Source organism: Heloderma suspectum, chromosome 2 (assembly GCF_057233095.1).
Source record: "Heloderma suspectum isolate Gila_16-S chromosome 2, 16-S_ref, whole genome shotgun sequence".
NCBI classification, from domain to species: domain Eukaryota; kingdom Metazoa; phylum Chordata; class Lepidosauria; order Squamata; family Helodermatidae; genus Heloderma; species Heloderma suspectum.
This window is the reverse complement of record NC_139459.1, coordinates 255,530,605-255,550,018: the sequence shown is the minus strand read 5'-3', so window position 1 is coordinate 255,550,018 and position 19,414 is coordinate 255,530,605. Positions and strand designations below refer to the sequence as shown.

At 41.6% G+C, this 19,414-nt stretch overlaps 1 protein-coding gene across 6 annotated transcripts in view; it reads left to right on the top strand.

Moving 5' to 3' along the window:
• The window catches only part of RAD50 (RAD50 double strand break repair protein), an 81,359-nt gene that overhangs the window by 20,878 nt on the left and 41,067 nt on the right, over nucleotides 1-19,414 (top strand). For all 6 annotated transcript variants that reach the window (XM_084838834.1, XM_084838833.1, XM_084838831.1 and 3 more), the window contains 8 exons: nucleotides 422-505; nucleotides 3,081-3,232; nucleotides 7,169-7,354; nucleotides 9,157-9,361; nucleotides 11,020-11,148; nucleotides 14,051-14,216; nucleotides 16,582-16,775; nucleotides 18,278-18,484. In XM_084838834.1, the coding sequence (XP_084694960.1) occupies nucleotides 422-505; nucleotides 3,081-3,232; nucleotides 7,169-7,354; nucleotides 9,157-9,361; nucleotides 11,020-11,148; nucleotides 14,051-14,216; nucleotides 16,582-16,775; nucleotides 18,278-18,484 (1,323 nt within the window). The remainder of the gene's footprint in view (nucleotides 1-421; nucleotides 506-3,080; nucleotides 3,233-7,168; nucleotides 7,355-9,156; nucleotides 9,362-11,019; nucleotides 11,149-14,050; nucleotides 14,217-16,581; nucleotides 16,776-18,277; nucleotides 18,485-19,414) is intronic.

Sequence of the window (19,414 nt, the reverse complement as noted above, 5' to 3'; positions counted from 1 at the left end):
CTGTGGAAGATGTTGAGGCACTTTTCCTTCGCAGTGCATGAATGTGTTTTTAAGGAACCAAGTTCATATGATCACTTTACCTGTCTCCCCTGCATGTTTAACAGCTCATATGAGCAGTCAGCTCATATCAAAAGTGTAATACCTGGCAGAAGGAATTTGCAGACTTATGCAGATTAGCCTCTACCTAATGTGCTGAATCCCTGCTAATGGAGGGTGCTCTGCAAAATCCCATGAGACCACCTCTTCCAACATTTATGTTCACTTGAGTAAACAAGTTGCACAAACTGTTAATCATCCCAGATAGCTGGAGAAAGTAAAGTATGAGCTGGCTCTCTATTATGTTTTTATCTCATTATCTGGAAACAACAAGAGCAACAGCTATTTGTGTCTTATTATTGACACTTGTTTCCATTTTCATTAGACAATCATAGAATGTCTTAAGTATATTTGCACTGGAGATTTCCCACCTGGCACCAAAGGAAACTCATTTGTCCATGATCCTAAAGTAAGTATTAAGATTTCTAGTTTGTTTGACAACTACTACTAATTACCAGCAAGTAGAATAGCATGATTGTGACAGGAAAACTTTGAATGTATTAATAAAGGAACTCCCATTTTCCACTTTAAAGAAAAGTGACATGTGGCATGTTTTATGCATGCCTCAAGATCCAGAATTTTTCTATAACGGAGGAAAATATTGAAACAAAGCTGTAGAGAAGGGAGGCTTGGAGGGTGGCAACAAGGAAGAGGGCCTTTTCAGTGGTGGCTCCCCATTTATGGAATAATCTCCCTGATGCGGCCCACCTAACACCAACATTGTCATCTTTTTGGTGCCAGGTTAAAACTGCCCTCTTCTCTCAGGCATTTGGCAGCATATAATGAGTCTCTTGATTGTCTCTGGCTGATTGCTTTAAATTGCTTTAGATATTTGTTGTTGTGTGTGTGTGTGTGTGTGTTATTTATGTCATTATGTGAATGTGTATTTTATATAATGTATTTTAATGGGTTTTAAGTTTTGTGAACCGCCCAATGAGCTTTGGCTATGGGACGGTATAGAAATATAATAAATGAAATGAGAAATAGAATAAAAGGTATATCCAGAATAAAACAATCACTGGATTCTAACCAGCTAGTTGAGAAAGTGATCTGGTTAACACATAATGCTAAATCCGTGATTTGTTGCCCTACCTAGGTTTTGTCTGTCAGGTGATCGAAGAAACCATGGCTTGTTTTCTCAATCCATGGCTTGTTTGTTTCCCTCCACCTTCATCTTCTCCCTCTGTGTATCCCAAATGCCTTTGCAATGCTGTAGTACTGACGTGTAGAGCAGCAGGCTTTTTTTTTATGCCTCTGTAGCCTGGCAAAACAACCTATGGACAACCCACAGTTCTAGGTTGACACATAACTGCAATTCATGGTTTAAACAACTCAGAATTCACAACCCAACAATAAACCATGGGTTCTCTTTCTGGGTTGTTTGTGCTTAACAAACTATGGTTTGTTACTGTAGCTGCATTTGTACATCATGGCAACCCAGAATTTAACAACAAAGTGGTTAAATAAATAATGGGTGAGTGTTATGTGCAGACCAGGTCACCATGTTTGTAGAAATAATAATTGTTCCATTATATTTTACTTACGAATTCTTGTTTTTCTTTGCAAAATCTTGTTTTGCAATTAAACAGTGTAAGCCACATGAAGTGCTGTTCTTCTGACTCCCATTAACCAGTTATATTTTACCCAGAGAGGCTCTCTGGCACTTACTTTTCAGCGCTAGTCAAAAAAAGACCTTTTTATTTGCTCAGGTCTTTTAGATGCTGTTTCAGAAGTGTCTTTATCTTACTGGCTCTTTTATTATGTGGTTTTAACCACTGCTGTCAAAGTCTGCTGTTTTAATACAATTGGTTGTTTTAATTGTTAGCTGCTCTATGGCCCCTTCAGAATTAAAGAGCAGTATATAAATACATCTAAGTAAATAAAATAAAATGTATTTATGTTCAGCTTAAGTGTGTGTCATTATTTAGTGGGTGGGGTGAAAGACAAAAGGAGAGGGGGCAGAAATATCAGAATATTTTAGCTTAAAGCTCTTACTGCCGGTAGCTAAGCCTTAGAAGAAGCTTTCCAACCTTTTAGAATGTGAGAAAACCGCACAAAAGCTGGGAAACCACCAAATGATTAGTGGTTGGAAGAAATGGGGTGAAGCTATCTGGGCCCCCCAGAAGGGCCAGATTTCAAAATGTTACAGCCCGAGCATGAGGTTCTGCACCCTTGATGTATAGATTTCCATGTGCATCAAATCACTAAAACAAATATAACTTTCTAACCTTAATAGTAACAGAGAAATACCTGGAAGTGCATGTTTTCCTGAATACTTAGAAAATAGAAAATGTTTTAGTTGTGGTTGCAGCAGTCACAGGGGTGTAAACTCCTCTTAGTCCAACTGTTATCTCTCTGTGGTCTTCAGTGCATGTCCCCCACCCCTCTCTATACACTTTCCTATTCCTCAAAAAAGATAAGATCACCCGCCCGCCATAATTTTTTGTGTGTGAAATGAGCAAATTGTGTGACGCGTGCAAATTGAGCATTTAAATGTATATGTCTGGTCTCTCTCGAAGCCAAAGCAAAATTCTCTAAACAGTTTATGTGAACAAATAATATCAAACAAGGGTGAGGAACAACTCACCAGCTACTCCTGCAAAAAAACATAGTTCAATTTAAAGCTTTTTGAACTAAAAAAGACTTTCCTCTGTTTTGTAAGAGTTGATAGGGAAGGTGGCAAGTGGACCTTCTTGGGCATGGTGTTCCATAGCCAGGATTTGATGTTTTTAAAAAATATATAGACACAGGAACATGAATGTGTGTGGCACTGCTTGTCCACCACAACGGCTAGCCTCATTGATTCAAAGAGGAAGCAGATCCATATGCTCATCTCCTCTTGTTTTCAGATCTACACTCTTCATTGAAATGAGTGGGACACCCTATGTGCCTGTACTAGAGAACAAGTGATGATGAACAAGTAATGAGAACAAGTTAGAATTAGTTGAGATTATTTTACAGAGTTTATTTTTTTGTTGCTGAAGGTTGCCAATGAAACAGATGTCAGAGCTCAAATTCGACTTCAGTTTCGTGATGTTAATGGAGAGCTTGTAGCTGTCCAACGCTCCATGGTGTGCACGCAGAAAGGAAAGAAAACAGAATTTAAAACTCTTGAAGGAGTCATTACCAGAACAAAGTGAGTGGGTAGATACGAACGCTTTCTGTTGCATATATTTGCATGCTTATTCCTACTCAACTTTTCTAACATCTGCCCGCTGTTAACCAGGTGCAATTAAATCAAAATAAAATGTTGAGTCATTATTTGTTTGGATTATTTATCAAATGTAGTGGCCGTGATCCTAATATTTCCCTAGTGCATCCAGTGGGGTGTCCAGCCACTCTTTTTGCACAATTAAACTGGATCATTTTCAGCTTGTGACTCCTGATGATGTGGGCAAGCTGCTTGGTTTGGTCAAAAAGACAACTTGCCCTCTCGATCCCTGCCCATCTTGGCTTGTAGTCCAGGGAGGGGAGAGGGTAAAGCAATTTTTGCTGAATATTATTAATGCCTCCCTAAGGGAAGGTAATTTTCCATAATGTCTAGGGATGTTGGAGAATTCTGCCATGGACTCCAATGAGGCTGGATTCTTTAGTAACCGGTCCCCCGGAGTCCGTGGCGGAACAGGGCAATCCCCCCTGCCACCCTGCGGAATTCCCCCGGGACGGAGCCCACCTGGTGGTGGCGGCGGCTCCAGCAGGGGCTCCGGCGGCAGGGGCTCCGGCGGCTCTGGGTTGTCTTCCAGCCGCTTCCAGGCTGCCAAGCCGTGATAGGCTACATATATATTTACGTAGCCTATCACGGCAAAAGGCAGGGACGCAAATGGAGTAGCGGCCGCCATTTGCGTTCCTGCCTTTTGCCGTGATAGGCTACGTAAATATATATGTAGTCTATCATGGCCTCCGCAAGGACGCAAATGGCGGCTGCTACGGCGGCTGCCATTTGTGGCTGGCACAGCCCAGCAGCAGACGGAAGTCCGGCTGCGGGCAGCCCCAGCTGGCGGCGCTGCAGAGTTGCCGCGGAGCCAGCCAGGGAGGATTCCGGGGGGAGGGACGGATTACCTCCCCCCCACCGCAGATGCCCCGGATCAGAAAGGTAAGTATTTTTCGTACATCCCTAATCATGTCTAAAAGAAGTAATTGTTAGATCGCTTCTGAAGAAGGCTTCCTTTGACCCCCTAGATGTCAATAATTATAGGCCAGTAAGTAATCTACTGTTTGGGGGCAAGGTAATTGAGAAGGCAGTGTCTTTTCAACGCCAAGCAGTCTTGGATGAAACTGATTATCTGGACCCATTTCAAACTGGCTTCAGGACAGGATACAGAGTTGAGACTGCCATGGTCGCCTTAGTGGATGATCTTCGCCTGGGAATCAATAGGGGGAGTGCATCCCTGTTGATTCTTTTGGCTCTCTCAGCGGCTTTTGATATCATCGACAATGGTATCCTTCTGGATCGCCTGAGGGAGTTTGGGGTTGGGGGCACTGCTCTGCAGTGGTTCTCCTCCTTTCTCTCAGGCCGGTTCCAGATGGTGTCGCTGGGGGATAGTTGTTCCTCAAAAAAGGAACTATTATGTGGAGTCCCTCAGGGCTCCATTCTATCCCCGATGCTGTTCAATATCTACATGAAACTGCTGGGAGAGATCATCAGGAAGTTTGGTGCTAGCAGTGTTAGCAGTGCACTGATGACACCCAAATCTGTTTCTCCTTATCTTTATCCAAGGAAGGTATGACTCCTCTGAATGTCTGCCTGAAGTCAGTAATGGGCTGGATGAGGGAGAACAAGCTGAAATTGAATCCAGGCAAGACAGAGGTGCTCATTGTGAAGGGTCCTAATTCAGGTATTGAGGTATGTTAACTAGTTCTGGATGGGGTTGCACTCCCCCTGAAGGAGCAAGTTCGTAGCTTGGGGGTGCTTCTTGACCCAACCGTTCTCCTGGTACCCCAGGTGGAAGCAACAGTGAGAAGTGTCAGTTATCAACTTTGGCTGATACGCCAGCTACGCCCATTCCTGGAACATGTGGACCTGGTAACCTCTAGGCTTGATTTCTGCAATGCACTGTACTTGGGGCTGCCTTTATATTTAGTTCGGAAATTTCACCTGGTACAAAATATGGCAGCCAAGCTGGTCTCTGGGACATCCCATGGAAACCATATTACACTGATTTTAAAATCTTCCCACTGGCTGCCAATTTGTTTCTGAGCCAAATATAAAGTGCTGGTTTTTACCTTTAAAGCCTTACATGGTCTAGGTCCAAGGTACCTTAGGGAGCTCCTTCTTCCTACGTCCCAGTCTGCCACCTAAGGTCCTCTGAGGGCTCTGTGCTGCAGCTGCCTATGTGAGACTGGCAGCCACATGCAAGAGGACCTTCTCCTTTGCCGCCCCTCAGTTGTGGAGTGCCGGTTGAAATGTGCCTGCTAACCTCATTGAAGGTTTTTAAGCCATTAAAGACTGTATTATTCTGGCAGGCCTTCTCTTTTTATAACTTTTGTTCCTTTTGCTGACTTTTGTATATTATTTTTAAGCAGTGTTATTTTAAGCTGTGTTTTATTGTTGGATTTTTAAAACAAATTGTTTTTAGTTATATGTTGTTTGTATGTTTAATGTAAATGGTTTTTAAACTTTGTATATTGTATTTTAATGTTTTAACTTTCGTAAACTGCCCAGAGAGCTTCAGCTACAGGGTGGGATAGAAATATAATAATAATAATGTCTTGATCTTTCTGTTAACTAAGTAGTAGATTATCTAACTCAGGGGTGGGCAGACTTCAGGCTTGTCGGATCTACTCTGTTTTTTTACTAGAACTCCAAGATCCATCTACCAGAGCCTGGTGCAAAAGACATATGTATAATTAAAGAACAGGGTGCCTCTGAACATACTCTGAGCCTAGGAATTTGTTTAAATAATCGGAAAAGAACTGAGTTCATAGTCCTTTCACACCAAAAAACACCCCTTTCAGCAGCTTAATTTAGGTGGGGAAATTAATTTTGTTGCTCCTATTGTTAAATAATTGGGAGTCATAAATTCTTGCTGATGTACTGGAAATCACCCAGAGATCTACCAGTAGATGAAACTACCTTCTGCTCACCCCTGCCCTAACTGATATTATACACTTTGCTTTTGTGGTACTGCATTGAGGGAAGAATAATTGTAGTATATGATGTTGTATTAACCTCTCAGGGCCCAGTCAAAACAGATTCTGAGGTTACCAGATGAAACAAGACCACATGTGCAAAAGAATAGCATACAGTTTATTGAATACACAGCTGGAATATGGATGCAGGATATAAACAACAAATGCAAAAGAAAGCTAACATACACCCATCAATCGGTAGACCATGATCTCCTCAACTGTTGTTGTATCGGTTCTCAGCATACAACGGGGTGTTGCTCTGAAGGCCTTAAATCTTTGGGCAGGCGAGTGATACTTCCTAAGTGAGAACAACAGACAAGCCAGCTTGCTAGATTTTATAGGTGTCTCTCCGAAGTTCCAATGCCTGTCATGTCAAATGCAGGTGGGGGAAAAAATCACTCCCCTCAGGAGAAGGGGGGCTCAGCTTCTCAGGAAGATGAGGGCATTGGCTTCAGTTTCTCAATGGAGAGTAGAAAGACATTCTTCTCTAAAGAATGAGGTATGCAGCAGGAAGAGCCATGGAGCTGTGAGATTGTTCACTCTCTGTCTCTCTATTACCATCTATACTGTGTGCAAAGAAGAAATTGACTTCTAGCATAGCCACAGTAAAACGCCCAATATACAGGGCTACAGAAGTATCTGCACTACAGATGCTATATAGGATGCTGTGTAAGTTCACACCTGACTCCTTGCCATTCTTCTGACTGTTTCCAATACAGATGGAAGAAAATAATATAAAAAGATAGAAGAAAATAATATAAAATGTCACATCCTTATAAAATACACGGAATGGTTTCCATATCAAGAGTGACTTCCTTATGAATGAACACTTCATTATAGAAAAGATGGTGAACCTGTGGTCTGACCTAGTTAATGTATTTTTTTATTAGAGTTTGGGTTGTGCTACATTTTCAGACCCATATGCTTTTCTATGTTCATACAGACATGGGGAGAAGATCAGTCTGAGCTCCAAATGTGCAGAAATTGATCGAGAGATGATTGGTGCCCTTGGTGTTTCCAAGTCTGTGATTAATAATGTCATTTTCTGCCATCAAGAAGAATCCAACTGGCCCCTAAGTGAAGGAAAGGCTCTGAAACAAAAATTTGATGAGATCTTTTCAGCAACAAGGTTAACTTTTATCTATAGATTCTTTAGTAGAATTAAAACATTTGATTCCTTTTAATCATAATACTTATTCTTATTTTTATTTTACAAATCATACAACTTTAATATTCATAATTCTTAAACCCAGTATGAAAAAATAAATCACAAGTATTCGTAATAAAGGGAAAAAAATGAGAAGTTAAATAGCATCCTGAAAGTTATGGTTCCAATATGCTAAAATTAGGGATGTCGGAGAATTTCTCCACGAATCTCCGGGAGGCCGAATGCCAAAGCATTCAGCCCCCCGAAATTGGTGGGGAAATTCTCCGACACCCCCCTGCCCCCCCCGGATGGGACTTACCTCGTGCGAATGTCCCTCTCGGCAGCGGGTTTCGGCAGCGTTGCGGCGGGGGTGGTGGCCGGTCTTCCGACCGGCTGCCGCCACCACCATTTCCCAGTAAAGTAAAAAACAAAAACATGATAGGCTACGTAACGATTTATGTAGCCTATCACAGCTAGATTTTCAAAGTCAGCTGTGATAGGCTACGTAACTCTTTACGTAGCCTATCACGGCTGACTTAGGGGGGAAAAAAAGCGCGTACGCAAATGGCGGCGCCCATGGGTGCCGCCATTTGCGTTCCTTATTTGGGCACGGGTAGTCTATGTAAAGATTTATGTAGAGTACAGCGAAAATAAGGACGCCGCCATTTGCGTACGTGCTTTTTTTTTTTTCAAAGTCAGCTGTGATAGGCTACCTAAAGATTTACGTAGCCTATCACAGCTGACTTTGATAAGCTAGCCATGATGGCTACGTAAATCGTTACGTAGCTTATCACATTTTTGTTTTGGTTTTAACATTTTTCTTTAGTGGCCGGAGAGGCGGGGCACTCCCCCCCGGCCAGAATTTCGGCGGGGAGAGATGGGGCGCCTCCCCCCTCCCGGCCTGAATTTTGGCTGGGAGGGGCAGGGCGCCTCCCCCCCGGCCAAGAATTTTGGGGGGAGAAACGGAGCGCCTCCCCCCCCCACCGAAAACAGCTGCGGGACCAGGTAAGGGACTTTCGTCCATCCTTAGCTACAATCAGTATCCACTTTCTCATAAATCCCTCGGTATTACGCCCCCTTTGATTTTTCATATAGTAAGTAATTTTAGACATGACAGCAATGTGCCACATCTTTAAATACCATTCTGAAATAGAAGGACCATTATTTTCCCCCCAGTTTCTAGCTGTGTGTATCTTAGCTGCTGTCAATAAATTAATTACTACCTCCAAGTCAGATTCTGGCACTATGTTCTTCAGATAACAACTTTAGGATCCACTGGTAAAATGTGCCCTGTTATATCTTCAATTAACCTAATAACCTCTCTCCAAAATTGCTTAATAACTGGACAAGTCCAAAAAATGTGGAACAAGTCAGCATGTGATACAGAACATTGCCAACACACATCAAGTCCCGTATTATAGATTAAAGAGATTGTATGGGGTGGGCGGGGGTAAGATACCACTGATACTGAATTTTATAAAAGCTTTCCTTTAGGTCAACTGAAGTTAATCTAGATGGAACATTTTTCCATATCCACACCCATTCACTCTGTGGAATAAGTTAAACTATCTCTCTCCCATTTTTCCTTAAAATAGTAATTTCCTTCTTGTATATTTAACAACATGTGATCGATTTTACTAATGGGACCTCGAGCTACACCTTTTCATACCTCTAATTTGAACAGATCATAGCATGTTAAAAATGCTCATTACTAAAAATTTCATCTGGTGAAGGTATTAATGCTATTTAGATTTAAAACATTTGCATGATTTTCTTTTAAAAAGGTACATTAAGGCTTTGGAAACACTTCGTCAGGTACGTCTAAAGCAAGGACAGAGGATTAAAGAGTGTCAGGTGGAGCTGAAGTACCTGAAGCAGAATAAAGAAAAAGCGTATGAGATTCAGAATCAACTTACTAATAGGGAAACTCAGTTGGCTGCCTCCAGGGAAAATGTCAAATCTATTGAGGACCACCTTGAACCTCTAAAGGTAATTCATTGTCTCTTATTGCATAGCTAAGATTTTGATATAATGGTAGGTGTCCTTGTCAGGAACAGAAATGCAGTTACAATGGAAATTTCCTGACCTTGGAGAGATGAATGTCTCAATCTGTACTCTTGTTCATACAAATACTTTTAGAGCCAGTATGACAGGGAACAGGGCCCTGCTCACTCATTCTGGATGGAAAGTAATGTATAACCTGGCATAATATCAGGATTGTCTGTAGCTGAGGTCTCCCTGAATATGCTATCAATACTACTGTTTTGTGTGTGGTGAGAATAGTAGATTCAAGAAGATTCCTTCTACAGATAAACCTGGTATTGCACTGGGTTCTAGGCTACTTCCTACCTGTAGAGAAGAGGATGTGCATGATCCCAAGGCTTGTCTCCCCTTTCATGGTAAATATAAAAATGTTTATGCAAATAATCTGTTTCATTAAAAGTTTTTTTCTGTCTGAATTATATTAGAGCACAATTGAGGCAGTTGTGATCATATAAAATTAGAAAACAGAATGAGCAGAGAGCATTGACAGAAATGATCTGTTTTATCTTGATGCAGTTGTGGTTCAAAATACATACTTGCTGCTATATTGACCTACGATAGCACTCTTCAAGTACTTGAAAGGTTGTCACAGAGAGGAAGGCCAGGATCTCTTCTTGATCATCCCAGAATGCAGGACACGGAATAACGGGCTCAAGTTACAGGAAGCCAGATTCCGGCTGAACATCAGGACAAACTTCCTGACTGTTAGAGCAATACGACAATGGAACCAATTACCTAGGGAGGTGGTGGGCTCTCCCACACTGGAGGCATTCAAGATGAAGCTGGACAGCCATCTGTCGGGGATGCTCTGACTTGGATTCCTGCATTGAGCAGGGGGTTGGACTCGATGGTCTAGTAGGCCCCCTCCAACCCTACTATTTTATGATTCTGCCCTTTTGTAGCGTGCATATAAACAAGTTTTCCTATGTATGCTTGTTTGGGCCTAAGTCCCAATGTATTTCATGGACCTTACTAACTAGGAATATGCATGAGATTACAGCTTTAGTCTGCAATATTCATACTCAAGGCATTCCACTTCAGGGTCTGCTTTGGAATATTTGTTAACTGTGCATCCCTCTTCTATGTGACGGTTGGATACTGCAGGCCAACTAGAGGAGAGTCAGTTGACTCTGCCCTGCTTGCATGAGTTGGCCTATGCTTTAGCTGTGGTGATGCAAGGTTAGGTTGAAACACAGTACGTGTAATTTGTTTTGTTAAGCACTTGCAGAGTACCCATAGGTGACGAGGAATTGCATGTAGGCCAATGCATGAAATTCCATGCAGGTTAGTGAGCAGGCTGACAGACGAGGGGCAGAATGCTCCATCCCTCCTCTGTGCCCAGCACAGAAACCCAAGTGGGCTGCCAGAGAAGGGAAGCCTCCTCCTCCATACCTAGCCTAGAAATGCATTGGGGCAGTGCTGGAAGAGACAGTGCTAGACAGGCAGATCTCCATCCCTCCTCTATTAGTCCCCAGTAGGCTAGTAAAAAACCTTACAGGCTAGTAACTTTTGTGCGCATATGTACAAGGCTGTTTTATAACTCCCATAATTGTTACGCAGTTCATTTTATGTTCAGTTTATTTTTTACATTCTTTCCTTCTCAGAATCATCTGACAGAAATAGAACAAAATCTTGTTAAAGTAATGAGACTTGACAATGAAATTAAAGCTCTTGAAAGTCGGAAAAAACAGATGGAAAAGGATAACCAAGATTTGCAACAAAAGATGGAGAAGGTTTGCTTGATAATATATTGTTGCTTGTCTTGTCTCCTCTGAAGCAAACGATGAATGCACAATAAAAGCTATGCTGGCTCTGTAGTAAAGCTTAGATTTTTTTTTCCCCCCAGCAGCCTTTATGCTTGTTCAATCACAATGTGAGCCACATTCTTTTAGGAATAATTTGTATTATCAAACTTCCAATTTTCTAGTGATTAGGTTTATGTCCAATGTTCTCCTGATTCAATTTTCATGTCCAAAGTAAGCATTTATTAAAAAAAAAAAAACATTGTAGACATTTTTTTCTTATCCTGTTTGCTGTCATTTTTTTCGGATCTGCTGCTGCTTTGATACTATATTTGTTGTTGTTCAGTCGTGTCCGACTCTTTGTGACCCCATGGACCATAGCACGCCAGGCCTTCCTGTCCTGCGCTCTCTCCCGGAGCGTGCTCAATTTCATATTCTTTGCATCGGTGGTGCTATCTAGCCATCTCATCCTCTGCCGTCCCCTTCTCCTTTTGCCTTCAGTCTTTCCCAGCATCAGGGTCTTTTCCAGGGAGTTTTCTCTTCGCATTAGGTGGCCAAAATATTTGAGCTTCAGCTTCAGTATCTGTCCTTCCAATGAGCACTCAGAGTTGATTTCCTTTAGGATGGACTGATTTGACCTCCTTGCAGTCCAGGGGACTTGTAAGAGTCTTCTCCAGCACCACAGTTCGAAAGCATCAATTCTTCGGAGCCTTCCTTATAGTCCAGCTCTCACAGCCATACATTACTACTGGGAAAACCATAGCTTTGATTAGACGGACCTTTGTCGGTAAGGTGATGTCTCTGCTTCTTACTATGCTATCTAGGTTTGCCATAGCTTTCCTCCGAAGGAGCAAGCATCTTTTAATTTCATGGCTACAGTCACCGTCTGCGGTGATCTTGGAGCCCAAGAAAGTAAAATCTGTCACTGCTTCCATTTCTTCCCCTTACGCCAGGAAGTGATGGGGCCAGATGCCATGATCTTAGTTTTTTTAATGTTGAGTTTCAAACCAGCTTTTGCACTCTCCTCTTTCACCCTCAACAAGAGGCTCTTTAGATCCTCTTGGCTTTCTGCCATTAGGGTGGTATCATCTGAATATCGGAGGTTGTTGATAATTCTCCCGGCAATCTTAATTCCAACCTGTGATTCATCCAACCCGGCGTTTCTCATGATGTACTCTGCATATAAGTTAAATAAGCAGGGTGACAATATGCAGCCTGGTCGTACTCCTTTCCCAATTTTGAACCAATCAGTTGTTCCATGTCTGGTTCTTACTGTTGCTTCTTGACCCTCGTACAGGTTTCTCAGGAGACAGGTAAGGTTTCTTGTAATTTACTGACAATCTCAGCCAGCCAGGCATTGTCTAGTGCAAGGGTGGGCAGAAAGTAGATCTCCAGATATTTTGGACTTCAACTCCCAGCATTCCTAACCATTGGCCATGCTGGCAGGGGCGTCTGGGAGTAGAAGTCCAAAACATCAGGAGATCTACCTTCTACCCACCCCCTGGCCTAGCGAACAGGATGATATCATGACACTATATGGCCAGTCAGACTTGGTTACATGAAAATGTTGGTAAGGGCAAACAGGGGCAGTTCAGAGTGAGGGAAATTCTTCCTGAATTACAAAAGACAAAACAAAAAATAAGTTCTTGTGCAGCAGTCACCCAAAACTTGCCAGAAGAAAGGAGTTCTTTTTGATGCTGCTGAAAATGTTGACAAAAAGTGCCCCAGCCTTTGAGTTGGCCCTATTAGTGAAGCATCTTCCCGCTTTCACGTGACCAACATGTAGGTTAATGTACAAGTGCTTTTTAGGCAAGTAGGAACTCTTCTGTTACCTTGTTTGCATATTTTGAGTCTTTTGGTTTGAGGCTTTCTAAGGGCCAGACTGAACATGAAAGAAGGCAACAACGTGATTGACATTAGCTCCATGGGGAAGTGAGCTAATCGCAGTTTTCAGGGATGGATGGGCATGAATTTAGATCCCAGTCTTCAAATCAACTATGTCGGGCTGCTGATTAGGACTTATTCTTTTTTAGGACAAACGTAATCACAGATCTCCTGCATCATGTCTGGAGGTACTCCTACACCCATCATTGTTGCTGGAGGCCCAAGTGGCCACAGAGTGCCTTTTACCAGCTTCTGCTGGTTAGCCAGCTACGGCTGTTCCTGGACAGGGATAGTTTGGCCACAGTGGTATAGGCACTAGTAATCTCAAGACTGGATTACTGCAATGCACTGTATGTAGGGCTGCCCTTAAGGCTGCTCTGGAACCTGGAGCCAGTGCAGGATGCAGCAGCTCGGTTGTTGTCAGGTGCCACCCCTTTTCAGCATGCAACTCCTTTGCTGAGGGATCTGCACTGGCTGCCTATCCGCTACTGGGTCAGGTTTATGGTTTTAGTACTAGTGTGCAAAGCCCTAAACAACTTGGCACTAGGGTACCTGAAAGAGCACCTTCTCCCTTATCAACCTTCCTGGTCACTGAGGTCATCAGATGCTCCTGGTGGCTTTGCATGGACCTATGGCCCAATTAGAGTCCACCTAAAGAGCATTCAGTGGGGTGGCCCCCTTTCTATGGAACTCCTTGCTTCTAGAGGTCAGGCAGACACCAACATTGCGTTGTTTTTGGTGCTTACTGAAAATACCTTGATTTCAGGAAGTCTTCCTTGACTGACCAGCCATGGTTTTTACTGGTATTCTGTGTTTTTTAATAACAAATTTTAATATGGTGTTTTATTCTTTCATATTTTATTGTTCACTGCTCCAGAATCTTTAAATGTGTAGCAGTATATAAATGTTGTAAATAAATAAATCATGTCTACTTTGGCCCTTACAAGACTCCCAAACTGAAATATGATAAAGTATTTTTAAAAGCTATTTTTCTGCACTGTAACATTAGGTTTTTCAAGGATCTGATGAGCAGCTTAGAGAAATGTATCAAAACCATCAGAGAACTGTGAGAGAAAAGGAGAGGAGATTAACAGAGTGTCAAAGAGAGTTGGAGAGAGCAAACAAAGAATGCCAGAGATTCAACACAGAACAATCAGAACTGTTGGTTGAACAAGGTACTGTGGTCAGTTTGCTTTTAATATTTAATATACATTTCGAAAGAAAAGTATATGACAAATGGGTATACTTTTCTTGGGTTGCATATCAAAATCTGTTCACACACTAGATAACTATGGGTGATTATTTTGATCCATCATACCAATTATACACATTTAAATTAAGAATATTACATCATCCAGTCATCTAACAGTTAGCACAGTGATGGCCAACTAGCAGTATGTTAGTTGGATCTAGCTTCCAGCATAATTTTAGCTGCAGTTACCTTGTAGGGGGGGAAAAGGGCAAGTTATCAGGTCTCAAGAGAGAACATCCATAATTATGCGTGTCTTTGGATTTTCTATGTAATATCAATGTAAATCGAAAAACAGCCACTGGTTAGGCAGTCTCATTCTTCAAAATGCTTAATTCTAAATTTGAAACAAAGTAGGCCTTGATACTTTTAAATGGTGTCCAGCTGGCCAAATATTTCTCTAAAGTAAAGTATAACAGGTAAGATTAGGAGTTGGAACACAAAATTAATTGACCCATACTGCAATTTGAGGACCTTGAAAGCAAGCTTGTAAATTAGTTTGTAAAACTTATCACAGAAATGCTAATATGCCTGCCCACACACAGTAGATTACTTTTTTTAATCCTTTATTATTTTTTTTAATCCTTTAATCATGTGCCCTTCAAGCAAAGATGGGTGACCTTTGTCCGCTAGTCATACAGCCCGTGAGCCTGAGGGAGCTCCACCCACTTTTCCCCGCCACTAAACTGATCAGCTGGGCTGTAGGGAAAAGACCAGTGAACCTGATCAGAGTTGCTGGAGCGGGAGAAGGCCTTGACCTTCCCCTTCCTCATTGGCTCCAAAGCAGCCAGAATTGCTGCTTTCCTGCTAATGGTGGTGGGAAGTAGCAATCCAGGTCCGAGTGGGTGGGAAGAGGTTTAGCCTTCTCGTCTCCCACAGATCCCATCACCCCTGCGTGTGTAAATATGTGCATGGCCCCTGACACACCAACCAACCCTTCATGGGGCCCTCAGGGCCAAAACGTTTGCCCGCCCCTACCTTAAAGCAAAATAATACGTTTTTAAAAGTTGTTCTGGGATTAAGATGCTTTTCTGTGCATATGCATTTTGGAGTAATTTCTATTAAACTCAGAAGGACGTATTTCTGAATAAACACACTTAGAATCAGACTGAAAGGAAGTACCAAATGGAGGGGAGAATATTTAGCATTCCTACCTAGAGGTAACTTATTTTATTTTTTTTCCAATATTTATAGTCCGCCTTTCAGGACTACCTTTTTTGAGGCAGCTTACAACATAGTAAGACACAAAATTCATTCTGTAGTATAAACCATAAAATCATAAGATTACAATATAAAGTATTAAACTCCTTTTTCCCCCCCCCCCAACCCCCCACCCTCCCCTGGCTAAAGAGAAAACCCCCTCCATCTTTCTTTGCCCAAACTGAAGACGATGAAGATCAGTGATGAGACTCCTGATTTATTTCTTTATTTTAATTGAAATGGAGTCCTGGGTTGGGGCTGCAGGTTTGATTGTAATGGGTATTTAACCCTATCCCCATAAGCTGTATTTTGCTATCAAAATCAGTTTCCCTTCCCCATCCCCCCTCCTGGTTGCAGTACTAGTTGAAAGGGGGAAATAGGGGGACCCCCCCTCAAATATAAAGAGGACGACTAACGTTCCAAATGACCACCTCAGATCATACAAAAGAAGGTAAGTAGGAGGGGAAGGTAAGCCCACAGTACTAAACTAGCACAGGCAATCAAGGTGACTCATAATTAAAGGTCTCAGACTCAACACAATACACAGACCGCTGTGTTTGTGAAATAATGCTGGAGGCTTCACACATGACTGACTGTTTCATGCATGGGCACTAAAAGCTCACTTAGTGCTGAAATGAGCATGTGAACTGGATTTTTCTTTATAAAGGGCTAGACGTTCCAGATGGCGTCCAGTGCTATCTATGCTCATGCAAGGTGTATCTCCCCCATTCCTCACTGCAGCCCTCTGAACCACATCCCAAGCCTTTCCTTGACGGGCCCCTAACCCATAGGGAGAGGCTTTTTGGAAGGGCAATAGGACTGCAGCGGGGAGGAGAGGACAAGGAATTCTCCTTCCTGTGAGTGTAGGATTAGATGCCAAGCTCTGAATATAAACTGGAAAGGGGAGACTCTGAATAAGCCCTGGTAGAGGCTAAGTTTACTCACCCCAAGTGACCAAGCAAGTAGTAATTTTCTATTTCAGAATAGGTTAGCTGCTTACATCTAATAAATAGTTGTAAATCCGTAACTTTTTAGCAGTGAAAATGAATGTGTTTATGCTTTTAAACCTCATTCTTTATGTGTCTGTGAAGGTCGCCTTCAGTTGCAAGCAGATCGTCACCAACAGCATATTAGAACCCGAGATTCATTAATTCAGTCTTTGGCAGCTCAGTTGGAACTGGAGGGATTTGAAAGAACACCTTTTAATGAAAGGCAAATTAACAGTTTTCACAGGCTTGTGAAAGAGAGACAGGACAAAGACATGGAAACTGCTAATCAGTTGATGGTAAATATTTATGTTTTTACATTTCCTAAAGGGTCAGTTAATGTAAAATTTAAAAGATGTCCACATTCTAAATCTGTAGAGAGATTAGGGTGCAAGCACAAGCACATTTACTTCAGAGAAATAGTTGGACTTTTGAGTAAATTTTAGATTGGCGCATTAGTATGAACTATGCCTTTGTATGGATTTTTCTGTCTGGCTATAATTGGTAAAATGTGGGATTGATTGTGGGGTGGGGGCTTAAAGCAAGTAGTAAGGATTGCCTTATGTTTGTGAGAAGTAATGAGGAGTAGCAACTAACAGGATGAAATTCTTTTCTTTCTTTTTTTTTGCATCCGCCCAGTATATTTCTGAGAAGGTGAAGAATCACTTTTAAGTAATAAAAATAAGGGAAATGTTTTACACACACTAGTTAATGCCTTCTGCATACAGAGATATGTACCTGGTTACCAATGAAAATCTTCCCCTTCCTGATCCAGTAGGCTACCTCTGCATGCAATTGAGATGGTAGACTAGAGTGTATTTTTCCACTTGAGATTGCAGGTGGGGGATTTTGTAGTGTTCTCACTCTCTGTCTCCCCCACACGCACACACACGAGTGTTTCAAACAAACTGGTACATGAGGAAGAGATTCTCACCCAGCTTTTAGTTTTCTACTTCAATTTTTTCCGTTTTATGTAGAGAATGATCAAAGATGTGTTCCTTTCCTACAGTTGAAGTGGTACAGTCCATTCTGCTGCTTCAGTACTCTACCACCCCATTCCTACCTCATTTTTGCAGCATTAAACAGATATAAAATGTTTAAAAGGAGAAGCCCTACACTCAGTTGTGCCTGGTTCTATTTTCAAAGTATAGTAAGGGGAATAGCGTGTTTGGGATCCTCCCCATCAATAAAACCTCCATAAGCATCTCAGGGAGAAGGATTGTACCCTAGCCTAATTGATATACTATTTTCTATGTGCAAAGGGAGCATTGAAACAAAAAACCCTTGCTTGTAGTCTGAAATACTGCAGTTCAGGAAGAAGGTGTCATGTATATTTCTAAACATGTAGTTCAGTTCATACATTCCTAAGAACTCTCCCTCCCTGCAAACCAAGACCACTTCAAGATTATGAAAGGGGAGCTATAGCAACCTGACAACAGTTCACTCCATTTGTTTCCTGGCCTCTGTTCTGTCTTGCTGGCTGCTATTGTGAAGCAGAGATTTCAAAGGGGAGAGGCAAGATACCTTTTTGTCTAGGTTTTTAGAAAGAGATTTTTAGCTCTAATGGCTGTTTGCAAGTTGATAGTGACACATATTTCTGCACAGGACTGGGGGCGGAGGCGTTAGATGAGCATTTTTCTTTTGCATTTATTGGGTAAAGGACTTAGAACAGAATACTTCTGAACTTATACTTCATCCCAAGCATATTTAATTTCAACTAGGTCCTGTTGATTTTGTGGGGCTAACAAAGTATGCTTAGGATCAGGAGCATTTGTGTAAATACATTTCATGACTCTTACAGAGAGAATTTGATGAGAAGGAAACAATGAAGCAGAAGCAACTAGATGAAATAAGAGACAAAAAAACTGGACTTGAAAGAACCATTGATCTAAAATCAGACATTCAAAATAAGAAGCAGCTTGAAGTAAAGAACCTGAAACATGAGTTACATCAGCTTGAAGGGTCCTCAGATAGACTCCTGGAACTGGATCAGGAACTTGCCAAAGCAGTAAGATTAAAAAATTTTAACATCAAATTGTGTGCATAATAATTAGCATATCTAAAACTTCCTTGATCAATCAACAACATTACCTTTCTTCTTCCAAGTATCTCATCTATATTATTGGAACTCCGTGCCCTATGCGGATGTGCCTCTAACTGTGTAGACCCTGTGCACACTGAGGTAGCAGGGTTGTGTTTGCCTGAGATCCACAGAAGTTGCATAGCACTGGGGACTGACATATGATCTCTGTGCATACAATTGTGACATATGATTATTGTGATTATTTGTGATCAGGTTTACATATGATACTCTACATGTAGAACCTTCTCCCAGTGCACAGATGTCAAGTAGCACTGGAGCTCAGGCTGGTATGGTCCCACTCATCATGCATAAGGTCCACATATTTAGAACCATGTTGGTATAAGGCTTATGTTATCTATGAAGGAAACACTTAAGAAAAGGTGGGAAAAGAAGATATCCACCCTCATATTTTTCTCTTATTTGCTAGATTAAGTGCATTCATAAACTAGGCCTTCAAAAATCAGAAAATGCCCGATTTGAAACATGGGTGCGCGTGTATGTGTGTGTATATATATATATATATATGAAAAAATTGAACTTTAGTAAGAAAAGTGTACATTTCCCTGTATGGGCAATCAACCATCAAAACCGCTTTCATAGATTCAAATTCAGCATTAACTCTCACATATGTTTAGCAGCCTCTGATTGTCCATTATGGTAAGTGAACCCACTTGTTTATAATTTAGCGGCTTTAAAACTTGTTCTGTTAAAATACACGTTTTTGCTTGTACATTCTACTATAATTTTCAAGTATCCTATTTCCAGCTTAAGTATACTATTGCACTATTTACTTGTTTTGCTACTGTAGAAATATTATTTTTGCAGTTTCACAAATGTGTATTACAGATTGAGTTT